We start from the raw sequence: 21,050 nt of genomic DNA, 5'->3' as shown, positions 1-21,050 counted from the left end.
ACTGGGACTAAGAGAATGTAAAGAGTCAAGGGTCTTGATTTCTCCCTCCAAGCGTTCAAGGGCACCGTTATAGAGTGCAGGACACCAGCCTTGCTGGAGATACACTCGCCCCGAATCACCCCCTTAAAACCCTCCCAAAGTGTGGAAAGGGAGTCAACGGAGCTGACTTTTAGATCAAAATAATTTGTGATTGCGGTTTGAATCTCGTCACAAAACACCGAATCGTGGAGCGCATTGGGGGACAGCCACCAGGCAAACATGCGCCACGGGATGTGCAGGAGGAGCAAGCTGAGGCGGACGGGAGCATGGTCAGAGAGAGTATGCACCATGTGCTCTATGGAGGTGACCCACTCAAAAGTGTCCTGAGTGGTGATCCAGAGGTCCAGACTGGACCAGCAGTCTAAAGAGCCCGTACCGCATGTGCCTTCACGCGCTTCTCGGTGATTGTGCCACAACACGTTGAGCAGGGTGGTGTCGGATAGTATGGAATGCAAGAGAGATGTGGTGCATGGGTGCAGAGCATGGGGCCCAGAGCCATCAAGGGTGGCTGAGGATGTAATGTTGAAATCACCCCAAGAACATAGCAGCAGGGCCCAGGGAAGGTATGTGTCGCCACACTTGTGCAAAGAAGTCAGGTTCATCAGAATTGGGGTCATATGACGCTGCCAGGCTCAACATTTGGGCCAGGAGAGTGCCATGCAGGATGGTGAAGCGCCCCTCAGGGTCCGTAATGACCTGGGATGTGTGCCTGGAGAGCCCTCTGCACATGAGGACGGAAACCCCGCGAGAGTAACAGGAATAAAAGGAGGAGTGAATTTCACCCCAATGTCTTCAGTGAAGCCTAGAGGCAGTAGCGGGTAAAAGGTGGGTTTCCTGGATGAAATAAATGTCAAACTTTTGTCGGATTAGGTGGGCATGTACTAGGCGGGCCTTCCGATGGTCATTGAGACTGCGGATGTTCCAAGTCTAGAGCATGGTGGCCGTCATATCGCTATGCAATGAAAGTGAATGGTGGATGAGGACAGGTGAGGAGTTGAAACCAGATGTGATTGAGAAGGGATGTGCATTGCAGAAGACGGTGTAGCAATTAACACGTTACAGAAAGTGTCATAGAACATAACAAACAACAGGCCTCGGAATGAAAGCAACGTATCCAATGAACCCCCCACCACCCACACCAACCCCCAAATCAGGTTGAGAAACCATCCCCACCCACCCAGGAAAACCCCAACAAGGAAGAGGAAGATTAAAGTCAATTATGGAGGGAATTATCCAGTGGAGGCATGGCTCTGCTCAGCGAACACCCCTGCCACTAGGAACGGGTGGCCAAGCCGCGGATGATCGCAGACAGTGGGTGAAGACATAAGAGGCCAATGGGGCTCAACCAATAGCAGGGCTTATCATAGGGACGCAACAAAGATAACAGGTGACCCAAAACAGGAGTCAATAGTTACTGCGTGAAGGAAGAGAAGAGTGTAGAACTGATGTAGTAGGGGCAGCGGGAGCCTCTTCGACAAGGATGAACCACTGGGCCCACATGCCAGGGAACAGGAAAGCGTCCAATGAGGGCGGGGGCAGGAATGACTGCCCGAGTTGAGGGTGCTGCGGCCAGAACAGACGACGTTGTGTCATGAGGCGCAAGCAACAGGCATCCAGGAGAGAGGGCTACCATCAGTCATTGTCACTCAGATCGCCGGCGGCAGCAGTTTGAGAGCTGGAAAGTGTGGAGCGCTGTGGTTTGTCCAGCTTTTTCGCGAAGGCCAGTGCTGCCGTCGGCTCTGTGAAGACGTGCACTTGTGAGCCCTGCCTGACTCACAGCTTGGCCGGGTAAGCCAGGGAGTAGGGGATGTCATGTTTCTGAAGTAGTCGTTTGGCCGGGAGAAATTCATGATGGGCAGCCTGCACTGACATTGTATAATCAGGGTAAAAGGATATACAGTTCCCCTGATGGCAAATGTCGCCCTTCTCCCTGGCTGCCCCTAGAATGGCATCTTGGTCCCAAAAGTTTAGTAATTTTGCGCTGATAGGACGAACAGGCAGGCCAGGAGCAGGTCAGGGCCCCAAAGAGCGATGGGCACGCTCTACTATGAAGACAGGGCAAAATACCTCACCAAATAGGTCCCGGATAAGCTGTTCAACAAAATCCTCCATTTTGGAAATGTTGGTGGATTCGGGCACGCCCGTGATGCGGATGTTGCTTCTGTGGGAATGAGCCTCCAAATTCTCGCTCTTGTTCTTGATGAGCTCTAGAACCTTGTCCATTTGGAGAAGTTTGCGGTGATCCTGAGTCGCGGTGTCTTCAACACCGGACACCCTTGCTTCCACGTGGATCAGCTGTGCATCGTGTGAGTCCACCGGGCCTTGACAGTGTCCAAACAGGTGGATAGTTGGTCGAGCTGGGTGGCGATGCCGGTGACTGTGGCCTTCACATCTATAATGATGGCTTTACGGTCGTCCTCTCGGGTCGGACCCACTTCGGGCTGGGCCGCAGGCTCATCAGTCTCCGGGGCCGCCCCATCCTGCCGAGTTTGCCTGCGTTGGTTAAATGCCAGCTTAGACTGCTTGGGGTCCGCCATCCCCATGGTTGGACCGCCGGCCCCACACAAGCCCGCCACACGCACCGCCGAGGATCTGGAAGCGGAGGTGCGGTGCAGAAGTTATGGCCGAGGAGGGGCACCAGAAGGTGTAGCAGGCACAGGCCCAAGGGAAGAGCTGACATAGGGGAGGCGTAAGGTAAGGTCCCAAACTGGCAAGGGGAGCAGCGTCCAATCTGAGTCCGGGACAAACAACTAGGTCCAAGGAAGAGGAGGTGGGGTGCCAAGTCTTGCAAGTTGGTTCGTGGCAGGAGGGACAACAGCAGGCACCTGCAGTGCGCTGAGTGGAAAGGCCGAGCAGGGCCGGAGGCAGGTGGGCCATGGGAGGGAGAGGTGATCCCCAATCGCAGGCAGGTGTGGGTAGGGCCCCAGGAGGGCAACACAGTTCTGGGCCCCAGAGCCGCAGGCGTGTCCACTGATGAATGGGAGGGCTGGGAGAGCAGGAGGGTGCCGCCACACCCAGTATTAGACAAGCAGGGCACCAAAGAAGGACGGCCGGTCCGGGCAGCCAGTATGAGCTGATGTAGAGAGTGCGTTGTGCAGGAGGACGGAGGCAGGCCCCTCAGTGCGCTGGAGCAAGGAAGGCAGCAGTGAGGCATAAACCAGGGAGGCTGCCAGCAGAGAGCGCTCCGGCAGGCCCACGTGCGCTGAGGTGAAAAGCAGCACCTCGCGGGACCCAAACAAACTGCGGGAGGCTAAGGGCTCCTCAGGCGCCAGCTGGCACTAGATAGCAGGAGGAGTGGCCCGGGCCCCGCGGTGCGACACGTGCGCCCCCAGCCCCGTCAGCAGCGCAACCCACCAGGGAAAAGTGGCAGCAGGTCGTTGTCAGCAGGAGGTCCTGGTCTCGGCAGGCGGGCATCAGCAGTCCCTCATCTCCACCAGAGCACGGCGCACACCACCAGGTAGGCCCGGGACTGGAAATGGCGGTGGATCTTGGTGCAGCGTTGGCGCCGGGAATCAGCTGGGGGACCGATCGTCGCCACAAGAGGCAGGGAATCGCGGCAGTGTGGAGCGGAGGGTCAGTGCTCCCAGGATCCGCAGGATCTTGGCGGATTTAATCACTTGGCTGGCAGTGCCCACTCAAGGTGCGGCCATCTTGCAGCCGGCCAAGCCACGTCCCCCCACTTGCCAACTTGATGTTGAGTAGGCCGAGCGAGGAAAAAAAACACCGCTACACGGAGTGGAGTTTTTTGGAACTCCGCAAGCGCCACGTAACGCGTAGTGCGGAAAACTTTGTAAACTCCGCGAGTTGAGGTCACCACCCAGGGTTAATCCTAATTAGCGAAGCAGCTCTGTCGAATCCTTGTCGGGCGGTCCCCTTTGTGACTGGATGCCGGTCAGCATAATGGGGTCCTATATTTTTGTACATCAGCAACAGTGTTTTTTGTCTTTATTTGTAATGTCAACATAGATATTTGGTTCCATTTTTGTAAAAATGGATTTTCACTGGCAGCATTCACTGGTGTCATTTACACTCTAAGGGGCCTATTCACAAACTACATTTTGTAGTAAATTTTGTAGTACTTTCATAGTACTCAAATGTACTACAAAATGTTATTCACAAACTTGCATGCGGAGGTTCAGGTTTATCCTATCCTATATTTTTCTGTTTGGATATCCCCGTTCTGAATGCAGTGTCTCCACACATTAAGCATACGTTTTAATGGAAAATGTGGGAGGGACAGGTGGAATGGTTGGAAAATGGGGTATACCTAGAATTCAAAGGGAGGAGGTTAGGAAGAAAAAAGGTGAGTTTGGGATGACAGGGATGCTTTTAAAGAGGGACAAGCACCCACCCACAAAAGAGTAAGCCGGTTGCTATTCATAAACTATACTTCTAAAGTTACTGGAGCCAAAAAGAAACCCAAAACAGGAAATGACTCTAGCTCAGAGCAGAAGTAAGTCTAGCACCACACGACCAGCCACTGATAATGTAACATCCTCTCACAGAAAATAATGAAGGTAGGGACTTAAGATAGACCCCTATAGGAAATTATGTCAAATTGACTTATTTAAAATAGTTAAACATTTAAATTAATATGGTTTAATATAAAAATTAATATACAAAGTAATCTTATATATTATTTAACTATGAAATATTTTAGCAAAATTTTTTTAATTTAGAAATTATTCCAACATTCCGTTTTAATAAAATTCCACGTAATTCCTTTTAATACATTCTATAGAATACTTTTAATTAATATTAATGCATAATAAGTGCTTTAGGTTATCTTAATACCGCAAAATACTACCTTCAAGTCTATTGGCACAATTGAGAAAACACATGTATAATGAATGGCTTTACTAACATAAGCAGCAGGTCCAGATCTGAAAGCTGGGACTAGAAACCTACTATACAGATGTAGGATGTTACTGGCTCTAGGTGAAAAACTGATGATCAGTAAAAAAAAAAAGCTAGACACAGCAACATTGTTCTGACATTTTCGATTAAACAGATTCTTCTCTGACTTTTCAGTAAATATTATTCAATAGCTGGGCACCTTGGGTGCTAAATGCTCTGTCTGAGTCTCTAGGTTGGAGATATGAATTGTAGGGTTGTAGCAGATATTAAATGACTCCCAAAGGTATATTTGGTGAATTTGTTTCTTAGAAAATGAGTCTCATCCATAATAAATGCATGCATCCAGCAGGATGAGCGTGTTCCTTTTGTGGACTGGAAGCCAATGCAGCTCATTCAAAAGTTCGGATACAGAGTCAAATATTTCTGAACTATATAAAAGCATTTGGTGGTTAATATTTTGAGTAGAAATTTTAAAAAAACGAAGGATTCAGCACAAAATCTTTTAAAAAGGTGGAAACAGGCTTCCCTCGTACCTGCACTTTGGGGTTTTTAGGGAACGTTCCGGGGCAGGTGTTATTCCCAGAATGTGTACTATTTTTTCTGTGAGTGGCGAGAAGCCTATAGATGAGGGAAATAAAGTACTGTCCTATGTATTGGGATTCGGCCTGTTGAGCATTATCTCCATTTTATAAGGGTTTAATTTTAAAACATTATCCAGCATCCAAGTACCATAAAGTACGTGCCTTTTCCAGGGCGTGTATGATACCTTAGGATCTATCTTCCTGGTTTGGTTGTAGGTTAAATATGATTTGTGATCATGCACATGTGGCTTTCAAATAAAATCTCATCTCTAAGTCTTACAGCAAGTCAGCCATAGGAGGCAAATACACATAAAGGGGATAAGCGTAAATCCCGAGGGGCAGGAAAAAAAGAGTTCCTCAGTTACTTATCAACAAGATCAACGACGCAGAGCACGGCGACTCGAATTAACTAAACATCAGACGAACGATATCATAACTATCGCAAGGACTATCATATGAAAAAAGAAAAAATCGGCTGGAAAGCGATTTCTCCTTTTTATAAAGTTATAATTAAGGAAACCAGTCCTGATAGAAAATTAAAGGAATCACAACTATCGCATACCAGTCTGCATCGAATTATAAGGATTAGAAGACTGCGTGGTATATTGAGGAGACTAAGAGAACTTCTTATAAAACGAACATCTAAATTTGGGCAACTTCTTTGACACACCAGGGACTTGTTTAACTAACTGCTCCTTCTGACTTACACGTTAGAAAAATACGTCTGTAACCTATGCCTGGCCAGACATAGAAGATACCCTGTAACCACTAAGGCAGGAAGATAAATTCTGTCGGTCCTGAGGAAGGTGGTCTCAACCCACCGAAATGCGTAGACCTGGCGTTTTAGTCACAAAATTTCATCTGGACTACCTCCATCGCAGAAATTAGTGGATGTATGTAGTATGATTTGAAGGATGTATGCATAGAGAGTGATTGTTGGTATATGTGTGGTTATCAGGGTCCATTTAATTGATTGATTTAATTGTTCTTAAAACATTTGTATAATGTATTGTACTTTTTTTATCTACATTAATGGTGAAATAACTTTTTGATATAGTGAAAGCACTTAATTTAAATCATATGAGAAAAAGAAAATGTTTACATATATAAAAAAAAAAAGAAAATAATGAAAATGACATAAAAACTATGATATCTGTGTTGTCTAAATGAGATTATTTGGTAATGTTTTCTGAACTATGTCAAATGTAAAATTAAATAGCCATAGGGGAACTTCTCATGTTACTGCAATAACGTTGAACAATGTCATAAAGATAATGCTTGCATGGAAAAGGAGAATTATGATTTGTGGATTGATTTTGAAAAAAACAACAGTTTTTATGAGCAATGGGATGTGTGAAGGTTCTTTTGATTGCAAATGTTCTTTTAGGAATATGTTTGATGGAGTGCCAAAGCCTTATGGAAGACAGTGTGCAAGAACCTAAAGGTACGTCAATTTTTATATGAAGTTCAAGATGTGTTAAAAGACTTGAACTGCTGAAAGACTTTAATTAGGCCCTTCCCTTCTGCAATGTTTTGCAACTGCTCAAGCTGTGCACTAGAAGCATACTGAACATCTGAAAGACTTTGCATGTTTAAGCCTTTGCCTCCTACAATTGTTTAGAACTACTCAAGTTGGAGACTGAGATCGTACTTCTTGTTGTAGGAAGGGAGATGTGTTGCAGTTTTATCAGTTTTGTACACAAATTGTTTCCACTTAAGTCTTGTCTTTCCCCTCCCTGAGTTGTGCCCATGATTCATTTGCATGGATTCCTTCCCCCACACACCTTCCACCCACTGTCCTCGTGCATTTTAGATTCTCTTTATTCTACATGCAGAACTAGAGTTGTGGATTTGTTTGGTGTGTTCAACATCATTGGGTTGCTACATTGGAGCCTTTAGAGTTAATTACTATTCTTCTAAATGTACCCCGTTTTTATTGTTACATGCTATTGAGTAGATCAGGGCCTATGACTTTTTCAACCATCTCTATTACTGTTTGAAACATCTAAACATCACCTTTACCCATACTGTGACTCCTTCAAAGCCTATACCTGTTCTGATGAACTTGCACAATTCATTTTCATGGCACTCATACACCCTTGCTACTGGTTAAAAGTAACTGAAATGTACTGCCTGGTTTATGTTATTATTATACTGAAGCAACCGTAAGGTTGCTTCTCACATCTGTTCATAAATAAAATGAGCATAAATTGAGGATTCTCCAAATGTGAGTAGCATAAATATCACACGCAAGCGAGACTAAGTGGACAGCTGCATTTCGATCAGTTAATGCTTCTGGACCTCACTGGTCTACTGTTAACCTACCGTTGAAGACTCGTGTGGCCCAGCGTGCCTGAATCTCCGAAGGTATTAGGAAGGCACCAATTGGCTGGATGATGCCAATGAATGCTAGTGTTGGTTTCTCTAGTTCTAGTGGAAAGACATGCCTGTAGAGTAAAACCTTGCTGTTACTGGGTTTTGTAACTGATTCGTCCAGGAATGGGAAAGTGAAGTTGAACCCAGTAGCAAAGATGATGACATCAATGTCTTCAGATGTCCCGTCATCAAAGGTGACTGAGGATTCAGTGAACTTCATCACACTTGGTTTAACCACCACTGAGCCTCGGATAATGCAGTGTGGCAAGTCTTCGCTCACCAGGGGTTCCTTCCATGAGCATCTGGAGGAGAAAACAGAACAAAAGTAAGCATATCATGCATTTATATATTTTTATGTAAATGACTAATAGATACAGGCCATTATGATCCAATGTAGTTCAACCCTCCTCATCTGCTGCAAGGCTAATAGATAGGACACATGAATATTGTGCTAAGGGAGGACTTTCTGTCTAGTTCTATTATTCCAGAACACACTACATCTACACATTATGTGCTTTGATCATTGAAGAGAGAACATATGCTTTAATCTGCTTAAATAAGAATATACAGGTTGAAGAAATCTTCATTAGATTTCATATACTACATGCCATTAGGAGCAATGATATTCCTTGCTCAGCCCATCGCCTACACCGCCTTCTCGCTGTCCCTGGTGGATAGATCAGTTTCCTGAACTGTATTACATCATATACTCTATAGCACTAGTCTATCAAAAGCAGAATCAGCAGTTGAATCACCTACATGACACAAGATCTGCCCTGAATGTAAGTTGACTTAACAGAACAAGCCATACTTTCCTCTCTGTGTGCTATACCAACAATCTAGAGTGGTAGGCAATTAGGTGTAACACGGGTGACATTTTCATACAGCAGAGGTTTGTTCCAGATTCTGGCAGATTACCTCTTGGGAACAGTCTTCACAATACGTTTGCCTACATGGGCAGTCCATTTGTCTTGACCCAACATTGATGATATTGAGAGAGCACGTTATGCAGCATTATTTGTGGATGCTAGAAGCAGAGTGAGTGATAGTGCCAATTGAGTGATAACAGTAACTGGTTCATTGCTGCCATTTCATCACTGTGAGCTGATAGGATGGGCAGCCAGACATCTTTATGGGCTAAATTTAAACAGTGTGGTGCACTGGTAGACAAAATTAATGAGTTTGTAACCACTGAGTCTCGGTGTTAATTCCTCCCCAGAACTGCACTGTTCAGAGCTCCTGGGCCCGGAAAGGGACTAATGTGAAAAGGACTAATGTGTATGGACTGTCTTTACCCCTTGTTGTATGTGGAATCCTGACCCCATTTCTTCCTAGCAGGAAAAATTCCTTTGATGAAACAGAGGAGGAGACACCAAGTACCCTTATGGAATCCGCCCCCTAGACTCTTGTAGCTGACTAGGTTTCTATTACTTTAACTGGGTAGGTTGAAGCTAATGGACTAAACAAAAAGTAGCTTTGATGAAGCAAAGCTTCGCATATTTTGCGGCTTGCCGAAGTCAAGAACCTCGTTTATGTGTAATACGGTAACAAGTGTATGTTCTACTAACATTTATGTTTAGTTTGGATAAGGATCGTGAAGCTTGCACATGTGTTTTACTAAAATAATTTACTCGAGTCATCTAAAATGGCCGCCGCTTGTATTTAGTTACTGCGCATGCGTCAGCCACACTCACGTGTCCTGACGCGTCTGCAGAAGTGGAGGGAAAGTTATGCGCATGCGTAATTCATAGCTATGCTTATCATGTGGTACTGCTCGTGCCACTGCTCTCGTGACTGTATCAATGTGGCTAACATTTAAACGCAATAGTTTTATTTCTTGGTGATGAGTTAAAAGTATAAATCCTGTGATGTGTTTTCATAATGACATTACTATGTATTAATTTGTTTTCGCTTACTTTTCATGTACCGCGGGGAATGGGGTTTTGTCTGTGCCGAGAACCATCTTGGAGGTCCCTCTGCGCCTGCGCGACTTGCCGAGGCATGACAGACCTTGACTGATGGAACACAGCCAGTTGGCAGTGATGAGCAAGATGCTCCTGAGAAACGACCCGAAAACTCGGCTGAACCAATCATATGTGCTCACAGAGCAACAATGTTAAAGTTACCATTGTATTTCTGCACCAGTTCTCATGAGAACCCCAATCTAGTTAGGCGGTACCCTATTATGCAAATGTAGGCTTGAAACACTATGTCGTGATTGGTGTGTTACCCAAATCCTACCTTAGGACCAATCGAAATTAAGGGATTCTGACACTTTGCAACATTGGGGGGTGGTACACTGTCCCCAAACTGTATATCTACCCTGGGTTCACCTAGTGAACCGTCCGACTTGTCTGGTTTAGCTGACCTGTCACTGACCCAACGCACTCAATAGGTGACTGAAGATACAGAGCGCTGCGAAGCACTCTGTCCGAATTTGACCATAGACTGAGGTTCTACTGAACCTTAAAGTGCTGGCAAAGCACTTAGCTGGGAGTTCGCTGACCCAATCGGGGTCTTGATCGATAGCTGCAGAGCGGGTGGAGCGCAGGCGTTGCTTCCGAACTGTGGGTTCCGGTCCTGTCCTGAAGAGGGTCCTGTCCTGAGGGTTTGCTGTCCTGTCCTGAGGGTCCTGTCCTGATTCCTATTCCGAGGGTATCCTGTTCTGTCCTGGGTGTCCATTCTGCACCTGCTGTCCTTTGAGGGGTATCCTTCCTTGAGGGTTTCCTGTCCTTAACTGACCCGTGGCCAGGGTTTGGTTTCCACACCTTTCTAGGTAAATATTGCTCTGAAACTCTTAAATCTTGCACCTTCTGAATTTCTAACTTTTGCTTTAATAAAGTTCATCATTGCATATGTTACATTTTCCATGCCTTTCCGCAACTATTGAAAGTCAATTACATATTTTTAAAAGGTTTTGTTCCTATGTCTTCTCACTGGTTAGAAATTATATTTTGCATTGCAGTTTGTAATTTTATGATATGGTCTAGAACTTCATTGCCTAGATTGTTCAAAGGCCCATTCACCTTAAGTGAAGCGTGTTACTCTTTATAGGCCCTCCCATAGTTATTCATGCATAAACTATCCATGCTTAAACATTTTTGAGATTTTATAGTATTTTCCATCTGCATTTCATATTACATTTGAATGATTACCCTGTCATTATTTCTTTATGCCTATATAATTTACGTTATCTTGGTTATTGATTGCCTTATTTTACTGTACCTCATGCAAGAAAATAATGAATTTTAGATAAACATTTTAAAACTTCCAGTTGTCCGTGGTCATTTAAACAGTATTTGAATGTTATTGTTTGGGTTTGTATTTTGCTGCCTTTCTTTTACAGCTAGCTCCCTGATTCATTGTGGTCATTAGGTACCCGCATCGGTGGATGGTAAGTCGGGTGCACTGAAAATTATTAGCAGGGAACACACACACATCAACTTGGTAGAGCTCGTGAAGTCACCTGATCGATGTATATGGTGATTTGAAAGTATATGGGCCCTGAAGCCGGAAACGGCGAAAACTATTGGTCGGGTGGCCTCGCGCGCTCTATCAGTTTTCTGGTAGCTAGAGGATGGTTAGGGACTAGTTGAGAGTAAGGCAGGGATTAGTTGGACTAGTTGAGTCGGAAGCTGCTAGTATATTGATGCTGCTAGAAGAGCGGCTGTTCTAAGAGACCTGATCATTCTCTTGTGAATACGCTGCTGAAACTCATGAATTTTTGCATTGTTATAATTCTTGTTCTTATATTGTTATATGTACTAATCCATGCATTTGTAAACCGTATCGTTTCATGTTGTCCGAACTCCCCGGGGAATTGAAAGGGCAAGTGGTGAATAGAATCCATTGTCCTGAGGTCACAGGCTCGAGGAAAGTTAGGTGCAGGTTAGGATAACCGGGAAGCACTAACTAGGGTTTTTCTGAATACATGTGTGAATAAATGACAGTAACGGGGTTCATTGGCAAAATTCCCATAGTGGCGTAACCTAGTAAGGGTCACATCGGAAGAGTAGCAGGTTCCTCGGAGCTAGCGTGAAAGCAGAGGGGTCCGCTGAGAAACCTTAAACTCGGATTATATCCCGGAAAGAAGTGGATGAGTTTAGGGGAATAACAGGTTCACCGATGCTAGAGTGAAGGGTAGGCGGAAGAGATCTGCCCGCAGCGAGTGAAAAGTAAATGGAAGTAGTTTACTTGCAGTAAAACAATTCTTTCTCTGTCTAGACACTTGAGCACTGTGGCGAATGTGTATTTGTTGTAAAATAACCAAGCACTGAGCACTTTAAAAGAAAGAAAGTTTCCGTTACCTTGTGAAGGGAGGGGGTCAGCCGCGAAGCGTCTCTGACGTCACTCTGTGCCGCGCTGGGATTGGTGGAAGCAGCGGGCGGGTAGCGGAGCTGAGTTTGTAAAGGAGGGGTGAGCGCCGGAGCGTGGGAACTATCTCACGAAGGGGCCGCGCACCCATTGGCCGAGATTATTTAGAGTCGCGCACCCATTGGTTGCACGAATTTCTGAAGTGCGTTCTGATTGGAGGTAGTTTGTAAACAAAGTTTAGCGGAGAAGTCGTATGTGGCACTCGCAGACTACAGGAACTCGACCTGATCCAAGGCACCTAGGGTTTGAAAGGGATCAGTGGAAGACTAATAGATACGATATTATGTACGGAACAAAGAGAAAAATGTCCCTTATAAGTAAGGTGAAAAATTATTTTAAAACGGACAAACCGATTAAATCTAGAGAAGGTGTTCTTGTCCCACCACCTAATACTCCTGCCTCATTCATGATGTTTGACCGAGGGTACAATACCTGTGTGTGGTTGGAGAATTGGGTGAAGTACACAAAAGATGACGGAGTATTGGCTTTTCCGTTAGATGGTACTTTCAATGGTAGGATCCTATTTAATTTAAGGACTCGGATGAACGAATTGCATCCCAGACCGAGACTAACGCAGTATGAGGCATTAGAGGAATGGGAGATTGAGGCTTTTGAAAGAGAAAGACCCCGAATGGACAAGGGTTTGACCAAGTGGTACCCCAGGCAGAAACAGGAGTCCAGGGATAAAAGGATGAAACAGTGGAGGCAGAGCATGATTGTTGAGGGTCTGTTCCCCATGATGCCGGCATGTCATAACCCTGCAGCGGGTGAGAAAAGTACTGAAAAGTGTAAGCATTGGGGGGCCCCGGGGGAATCAGATGATGAATTGATAGATGACATTTGTACCAGAAGTCCGCCACCTTATAATGAGGGAACTCGTCCTTCCAGTGTAGGAGATGCTCCCCGACGCCACTTCCTCAAGGAAGAAGACAGGTCCCTAGGACTGGGAGGGGGTGGTCAAGGGTTACCCTATTTTGAGAAACCCGAACCGACAGAAACAAGGGATATATATCCCAAAGTGCCCGTAGGTCAGGAAGAAAATTACTCACGTACAAAAATGTTCCTTCCCAGACCCCTGTATGAAAGCGAAGAGAAACCATCGAATTCAGGACTGCCTTTTGTTCAACCTCCATATGGGGAAGAGCGCAGGTCCTTTAATACTGGGACTTTATTCCCGAAACCAAATTATGGTGGAGGACCAAGTGAAACGCATCCTACTGCCCCGAGTTTTACTCCTCCATTGACCCCACAGATATTACATGACACAACTTTAAGAAGGATACTAGTGGAAAAAGAGCAAGAGGCTCTAACTAGACAAAGGACAGAAATAATTCAGAAAATCTCCCAGTTAAATACCAGTCCTGAGGCATTGACTATTCCAGTAACTATTGGACCGGTGGTCCCGTTATACGGAAATGGTCAGGGAAATCCGATTACTCCAGTTATGACCCCAGTCATGGCACCCCCGAGACAGGAACCGATAATCATAGATGATCAGTCCAGTGAGTGCGAGTCTGAAGTTGCGTTCTTGGACTTGCCAAACAAACCGACCGGAAAGGGATTGCAGCAGAGATATAACCCTTTTAATACAAAAGAAATTAAATTAGAGACAGCAACAGGTACTAGGAATGTCTCTCTGGTAACTCCGGATGAAATTGAAAGTTGGAGTCGTGAATTAGAAAAACAAACTCCACAAACGAAACCTTTAGACCTCTACAAGCTGAGGGTAGAAATAGAAGAATTAATGGCAGGGAATGTGGGGTTGGATCGATTGAACACTTACTCTGAAGAAGAATTGTCGTTCATATGTAAAAGCTTTACAAGGAACACCAGAGTGCTCCACGAAAAACTGACCGAAACAGCAGTTAGTATGGGGGTAGATATCTCAAAATCCAAGCCCTTACAGAAACCGTACAGAGCAGACTTCTCAGACAAAGATATAGAGCACCTGAATGTGGCGGGAAAAAAGCTGCAGATTAAAGAATTAATGGGGGTACTGCAGAAATGGGGAGATGTGGAAAGATGGAGAAGCAGGTGGGCGAAAAAGAGAGAAGAGGTTCGCTCCCGACAAGTGACTCCTGAATTTGCTTTAAGGGAGGTAGAAAAACCTGAGCAGTTATGCCCCATGCGCGAAGTTCCAGGAGGGAAATATGTGCATGTCCCCTGGTCTAGGCAGGATATTGTGTCCTTCACGAACGATTTTCCAAAATTACGAGAGAAACCAGTTGACTGGTACAGGCAGGTGGAGAGGTTCGTGAAGGTACAGAAATGTCTGTGGAAAGACCTGGATGGGTTTTTCGACATTGTGGTTCCGGTAGATTTGTGGACCCAGTGTAAAATAGCCATAGACTGGCCCAGTGAGGAGTACCCAAGAAATAAGGAAACAGGGGAGCCATCAAAGGATGTCATGCGAAAATATGAGCAGGTAATTCAGCATTTGAAAGAAAAGGTGCCCGCAAAAGAAACTGATTGGACAAAAATAGATAGAACAACACAGGAAAGGGACGAGACAGTGCACTCCTTCTATGAGAGGTTATTGCAGGTATTTAAAACATACAGTGGTATTGATAACATCGATTTGAAGGACATGACGCACTTTATTTACAGGTTTGTAAATGGTTTAATACCTGAAATTTGTCAGTGGATAAAAGATAATAAAATCTGTTGGCATACTAAGAAAATGGATGAGGTCCTGCGGTACGCTAAGTACTGCGAGGACGAGATGGCAGAAAAGAAAAAGGCCCTTAATGAAAAGGTGATGTGGGCTCAGGTGAAGCTCGCAGAACAGCAGGAAAAACAATTGAGTAACATGGTTAAGAATGCTGAGAACAAAAGGCCTGGGGGAGGGGGTGGAGGAAAGCCCCGGCCCAAATTTAGCAGGGAAGAGGCTATGAAGAAATTTCCCTGCCATCAGTGCGGCGAAATTGGACACTGGCGTAACGAGTGTCCCCAATTATTAGATGATAATGCAAAAACTCCTGATTTAACTCCACAGACGCAGAAAGAAAGACCAAGAAAGACTCAACCCCAGGTAAAAACAGTTCAGGTGCCTCGAGCACCCAAACAGGTATACAGGGGAAGACAGGCAGAGGGTGAGGAGATAGAAGTTTGGGAAAGCGGGGAGAACAGAAATACAGCAACTTCGCAGTATCTGCTAAATGATACCTTCCTTTGTAATGATCAGGACTGACGGGGCCTGAGAGGGGAGGACGAGGAGTGCGTACTTGGCGCTTCCTTGCCGGTGGACCAGTCTGGACCATATATTGAAGGAAAGGTTGACGGAAATGATGTCATCTTTCTGTTGGACACTGGCGCTACCCGTTCTACTGTAAGAACAGTGGACGTTCCAAACCTACCCCTCTCGGGAGAAAATATCCAAGTAGTGGGTGTATCTAATCAATTGATTAGTACTCCTGTTACCGAACCAATGGAGATTTCAATTGGAAATTTTAAACAGATGCATAGATTTGTCGTCTGTGACACCAGTCCAGTGAATCTACTGGGTCGTGATTTGCTGTGCAAAATGAACTGTACCATCTTTTGCACACCAAAAGGTGTTGAAATACAGACCCCAGATGAAGATGGCATTTATAAATTATTGTTACTTAGACCTGACTCAGAAATTAAAAGATTGACCCTGCAGGACTTGCCCCAAGAACTCCAGGAAGCAGTAAAGCCAGAGGTGTGGGATTTCACTGGAAAAGATGTGGGGTTGATGAAAGATGTGGACCCCATACAGATAGCCATCAAGGACAATGCAGTATATCCTAACACTAGGCCCTACCGAATGAATGCTGAAGTGAAAGCAGGTGTCACTCTGGAAATACAAAAATTATTAGAAGGAGACATCATACAGGAAGTGATGAGCAGCCCATGCAACTCACCGATTATGGGCATCAAAAAGCCTAGTGGCAAGTATAGGGTAGTGCAAGACCTGAGAAAGGTTAACAAAATTGTAGTTCCTTGCTGCCCTATTGTCCCGAACCCTGCAGTGATATTGTACCAGATTCCTTGGGATGCTGAATGGTTCACTGTGATTGATTTATGTCATGCATTCTTTTCGATACCCCTGCACCCCGACAGCAAATTTCTTTTCTCTTTTGCCTTCGAGGGTCACGTGTATTGTTGGAACAGGGTCCCTCAAGGGTATACAGAGAGCCCCTCTATCTTTAATCAGATCTTGAAAAAATGTCTAGAGACTTTGATCTTACCTGGGAACTCTGTGTTAGTGCAGTACATAGACGACCTTCTACTGGCGTCTAAAAGTCATAGGGACTGTGTAGTTGACACCATTGCCCTCCTAAATCATCTGTGTGAGAAAGGGCATAAAGTGGCCCCTGACAAACTACAGTTCTGTGCGAAATCAGTGAAATATCTAGGACACCAAATAGAAAAGGGTGTCAGAAAAGTCACATCAGAAAGAGTGAGAATAATTCAAAAGATGCAGTTGCCCCGTACTCAAAAAGATGTCAGAATGTTCCTGGGTGTATTAGGGTACTGCAGGCAGTGGATTCTGGGATTTGCAGCCTTAGCCAGGCCCTTGATAAAAATGACCACGAGAGGAATGCCAGATATTGTAGAGTGGGACGATGAAAGCCTAATGGCTTTCACAAGACTGAAAAACTGTCTGTGTACAGCCCCTGCGTTGGGAATGCCAGATTATTCCAAAGAATTTGCCTTATTCTGTGACACTCGCGATAATTGCGCATTGTCAGTCCTGACTCAAGAACATGGCACGACCAGAAGGCCTGTGGCCTATTTCTCTGCCACTTTGGACCCAGTAGCTGCTGGGTTACTAGGCTGTCTGAAAGCAGTAGCTGCTACCTGTGCAAGTTTAGAACAAAGTGAGTCCATTGTCATGGGACATCCTGTGACTGTGTATGTTTCGCATGGAGTAGTAATTCTATTGACCAGAACTAAAACGCAGTATCTCACCCCTAGTCGGCTGACTAAATACGAGAGGATTCTTGTGGGTGCAGCAAATGTAAGCATTGTTAGGTGCGGTATTCTGAACCCTGCCACTTTGCTCCCCGACCCCTTGGAAATGGAAGGTGGGGATGATGATGAACATGACTGCATTGACCTGACAGAGTTCAGTACTAAACCACGCCCAGACATAAAAGAAACGCCGTTGCCTGAACATGATAAAGAACTATTTGTGGATGGTTCCTGTCTAAGACATGAACTAGGAGGCCTGAGTGCTGCTTATGCAGTAGTCTCTTTTACAAAAATTGAAGAAGCAGGTTACCTATATAACATCAAGTCTGCACAAGTAGCCGAATTGATTGCTATGATAAAAGCTTGCAAAATTGGGAAGGACTTACGCATAACAGTGTATACTGACCGTCAGTACTGTTATGGAGTTGTGCATGACTTTGGCCAATTGTGGCTACAGAGGGAATTCATGACTTCTTCAGGTACTCCCATTCGGAATGCAAAGGTTGTTCATGACCTTTTAGAGGCCATCCAGTTGCCCAAAGAACTGGCAGTGGTAAAATGTGCTGCTCATAAAAAGAGCATGGACAAAGTATCACTGGGAAACGATTATGCTGATCGAGTGGCCCAATGGTGTGCCAAAGATCGGTATATTGTAAATCCAAAACGAGGGGGGCCAGGAACCAGCTGCCAGCTTCAGGTGTTTGAAGAAGTGCCTACATGGGATGAAGTGAGAGAGTGGCAGGAATCGGCTCCTTGGCAAGAAAGAGAGAAATGGAAGGAGGATGGGTGTAGACCGAGACGTGTGGATGGTGTGATTTTGGGCCCAACTGGTATGCCTGTGTTACCCCGACACTTGCTTGGCACAATGGCAAGATTAATACATGAAGGATCACACATTGGTAGGGATGCCATGATTCTGGTATTTCAACAGACTTGGTACAGTAAGAAGTTCAGGAAGGTAGCAGAGTCCCTCTGCCAGAGGTGCCTGTCATGTCAACAGATGAACCCAGGCAAGAGGACAATGGTTGAACTGAGCAAGATTGGGAGATCAGGGGGTCCCTTTGTAAGGATACAGATTGATTTCATCACCATGCCCCGTTGTGAAGGAAAACGATATGTCCTTGTCATTGTTTGCGTATTTTCAAAATGGGTAGAAGCTTACCCTACTCCCCAAAGTGACGCACTGACAGTAGCGAAGTGTTTACTAAAAGAACTGATACCTAGATTCGGAATACCATACATTATTGAATCAGATAAGGGTGGACATTTCCAGAATGAAATACTGGCTGAACTCTGTAAGGCCTTTGGAATAAGGCAGAAACTCCATTGTGCATACCACCCAGAGGCTTCTGGAATAGTGGAACAAGTAAATGGAACTATAAAAAACAGACTAGCAAAGCTGACAGATGCTACTGGCATGACCTGGGTGAAGGCCCTGCCTCTGGTCCTAATGGGACTGAGAAGTGTTCCTGACCGCAAGACAGGCCTAAGTCCCCATGAAATCATTATGGGAAGAGTGATGAGACAAGCATGGGTGCCAGGAAGCAAACTGTTGAGTATTACTGATGATTTGGTGCTTGAATACTGCAGAAGATTGGGTGACCAAGTGCGTTCTATCTCTCGCCAGATTGGAGACGACGGCATCCTCAATCCAACGACTCCTCTCCACAACTTGGTTCCAGGAGACTGGGTCAAAATAAAGAAGCACACTCGATCTAATTGTCTGGCACCAAGGTGGGGAAAGAAACGCCAAGTAATCCTGGTAACAACCACTGCAGTGAAGGTCGCAGGTGTTCCCCAGTGGATCCACGCTGGACACACCCAGAAGGTATTACCAGACAAAGAATTTGCAGAAGAAGGGCAACCAGCAGAGGACCCTGCAGGAGCCAGTCCAGAAGCAGCTGACAACGAGCAGCCCAGCACCAGTCAGGTTGCAGGAACAGCAGACGTTGGCCCAGGAGTAGTTGACTACGAACTGCCAAGAATCCAGCCTGCTGAAGAGGTCCAGGAAACTGAGCCAGGAGTAGCTGAAGACGAGCTGCCAAGCATATGGCCAGAAGAATGGATACCGATGATTGATCTGACCGAAGATCCTATCAGAACAAGAGAACGACTTAGTGAAGGTAGAGAGTGGACTAGTCAGGAAAAGCAAGGCACAGGCGAAGAACCTCAGCCGCTTGAGATTCACATCAAAACTGAGGAAGGAGAAGGTCAGACAGGGACAGAGCAGGTGTTCGATACACCACCGCTAACACCTGATGCAGATAAAGGAGAGACTAGAAATAGAGTGATAGTTCGAGCAGAAGAAAATCAAGAGATCGAAGTGCTTGAACAGGATCAGAGAGGGTTAGAAGAACGGGTTCAGGAAACAGAAACAGAAACAAAGACAATCGAAAGCCAAAAACAAAATATTCCTGAACAAGGCCAGATTAGCAACCAGGCAGAAGAATTTGAGGCTAGCCCTGGAACTAGCCAGATAGGGGAAGTAGAAGAAGAAAGTGGAGAAGAATTGCCACAAGATAAAGAGAACAAGAGAATAAGAGAAGAAAGTGAAGTCCAAGTACCGACTAAGAGACTAAAGAAAAGAAACAACCTTGAGCCTAGGTTTGTAAAAAGATTGAGACTAAGGATAAAGACAGTGGAAGAAAAACGTGCAGAAGCAAGAAGAAGTGCTCGGATAGCAGAGCAAGAAGAAGACTCTTCCAAAAGAAGGAGTGAACGAATAAAAAGACAAAACAAAAAGTACAAGTCTCCTGAATGGACACTGGTTTTGGAAGAACTTGAAGATCTTGATATAACTGACGTGAGCGACGGAGAGCCCGTCCCTGAGTACTCAGCTGAAGAAGAAGACGAACCACCGTGAATTTGCACAAAGTAAGCTAGTTGTGTAAAGCCAAAAAGAGGGGTCGAGAAACTCCTTCTGAGCCAAAATGTCTGATTCAACAGTGAATGGTAGACCTAGTTGCAGCCGTTTTAAGACGTGTTGCAAGGTGTGTATATGTAGTGTAGTAGTACTGATAGTTATCTGGATAGGACTAACAATTTTCATTCCCTTTGCTGTAAGTAAAGATACTAACATTGTCCCTACTGAAGTTGTAAATACTGACAGTGAGGAGCTAACAACACAGAGTGTAGCAAGACATGAAAGAGCCCTGAGACAAACAAAACAGAACTTAGAAGCATCAGATGAGGGAGGACTACATTATCATGGAGTTAAGAACAAGACACACTTAAATGTTTTCGCAAACTTGTTAATACACTATGTAGAGACTATGGAAATTGAAGATTGCTATGTCTGCATGAAGCTACCTACTTCTGTGGCTGAAGGCGTGACATACCATCACCTGCCATTGACATATGGAATCTCCTGTAGCATTTTAGCTAGTTTATTTTACAAAAGAGGACCGTTACAGTACTATTACTCTAACAATGACGTGATCTTTTCTGAACTTCCTATACGTGGGAACTTGAATCCTGTACATACCAAAAGTGACACCATAAGATATATGGGAGACTACTTTCTGACTATAGGTAACATTGACATAGCAGACGCACACAGAGATAACTTGACTTGTTCTTTGCGTGAGCAGGAAAAGATGTTCCTGAACATGGCAGAGAAAAGAAGAATTAAAATTCAAAAGAAGGCTAATGACGAAAGTCAGAAAAAGCCAAAGTGGGCAGAGAACATGGAAGGCACCTCATCTGGTGGAGCGGGTCCTGCTCTGTTGCTGGATTTTGAAAAGAAAGGCAAGCTATGTCTTCACCGCGAGAAGACTAGCTATTATAATAATGTTTTCATTGGTTCCAGTGAATGCGAACATAATTACAAGGTAATTGGAGGTTGGGGTTTCAAAAATGGGTCAGAGCCTGTGTTTCCTGGAATTT

At 45.1% G+C, this 21,050-nt stretch overlaps 1 protein-coding gene across 1 annotated transcript in view; it reads right to left on the bottom strand.

Annotated features, from left to right (window-relative positions):
- Positions 1-21,050, bottom strand: part of LOC144754771 (flavin-containing monooxygenase 1-like) — a 531,164-nt gene that overhangs the window by 43,216 nt on the left and 466,898 nt on the right. The window contains exon 6 of the mRNA XM_078642974.1: positions 7,803-8,155. Within this exon, the coding sequence (XP_078499100.1) occupies positions 7,803-8,155 (353 nt within the window). The remainder of the gene's footprint in view (positions 1-7,802; positions 8,156-21,050) is intronic.

Source organism: Lissotriton helveticus, chromosome 1_1 (assembly GCF_964261635.1).
Source record: "Lissotriton helveticus chromosome 1_1, aLisHel1.1, whole genome shotgun sequence".
NCBI classification, from domain to species: Eukaryota; Metazoa; Chordata; class Amphibia; order Caudata; family Salamandridae; genus Lissotriton; species Lissotriton helveticus.
This window is presented reverse-complemented; position numbering and strand designations above follow the sequence as displayed.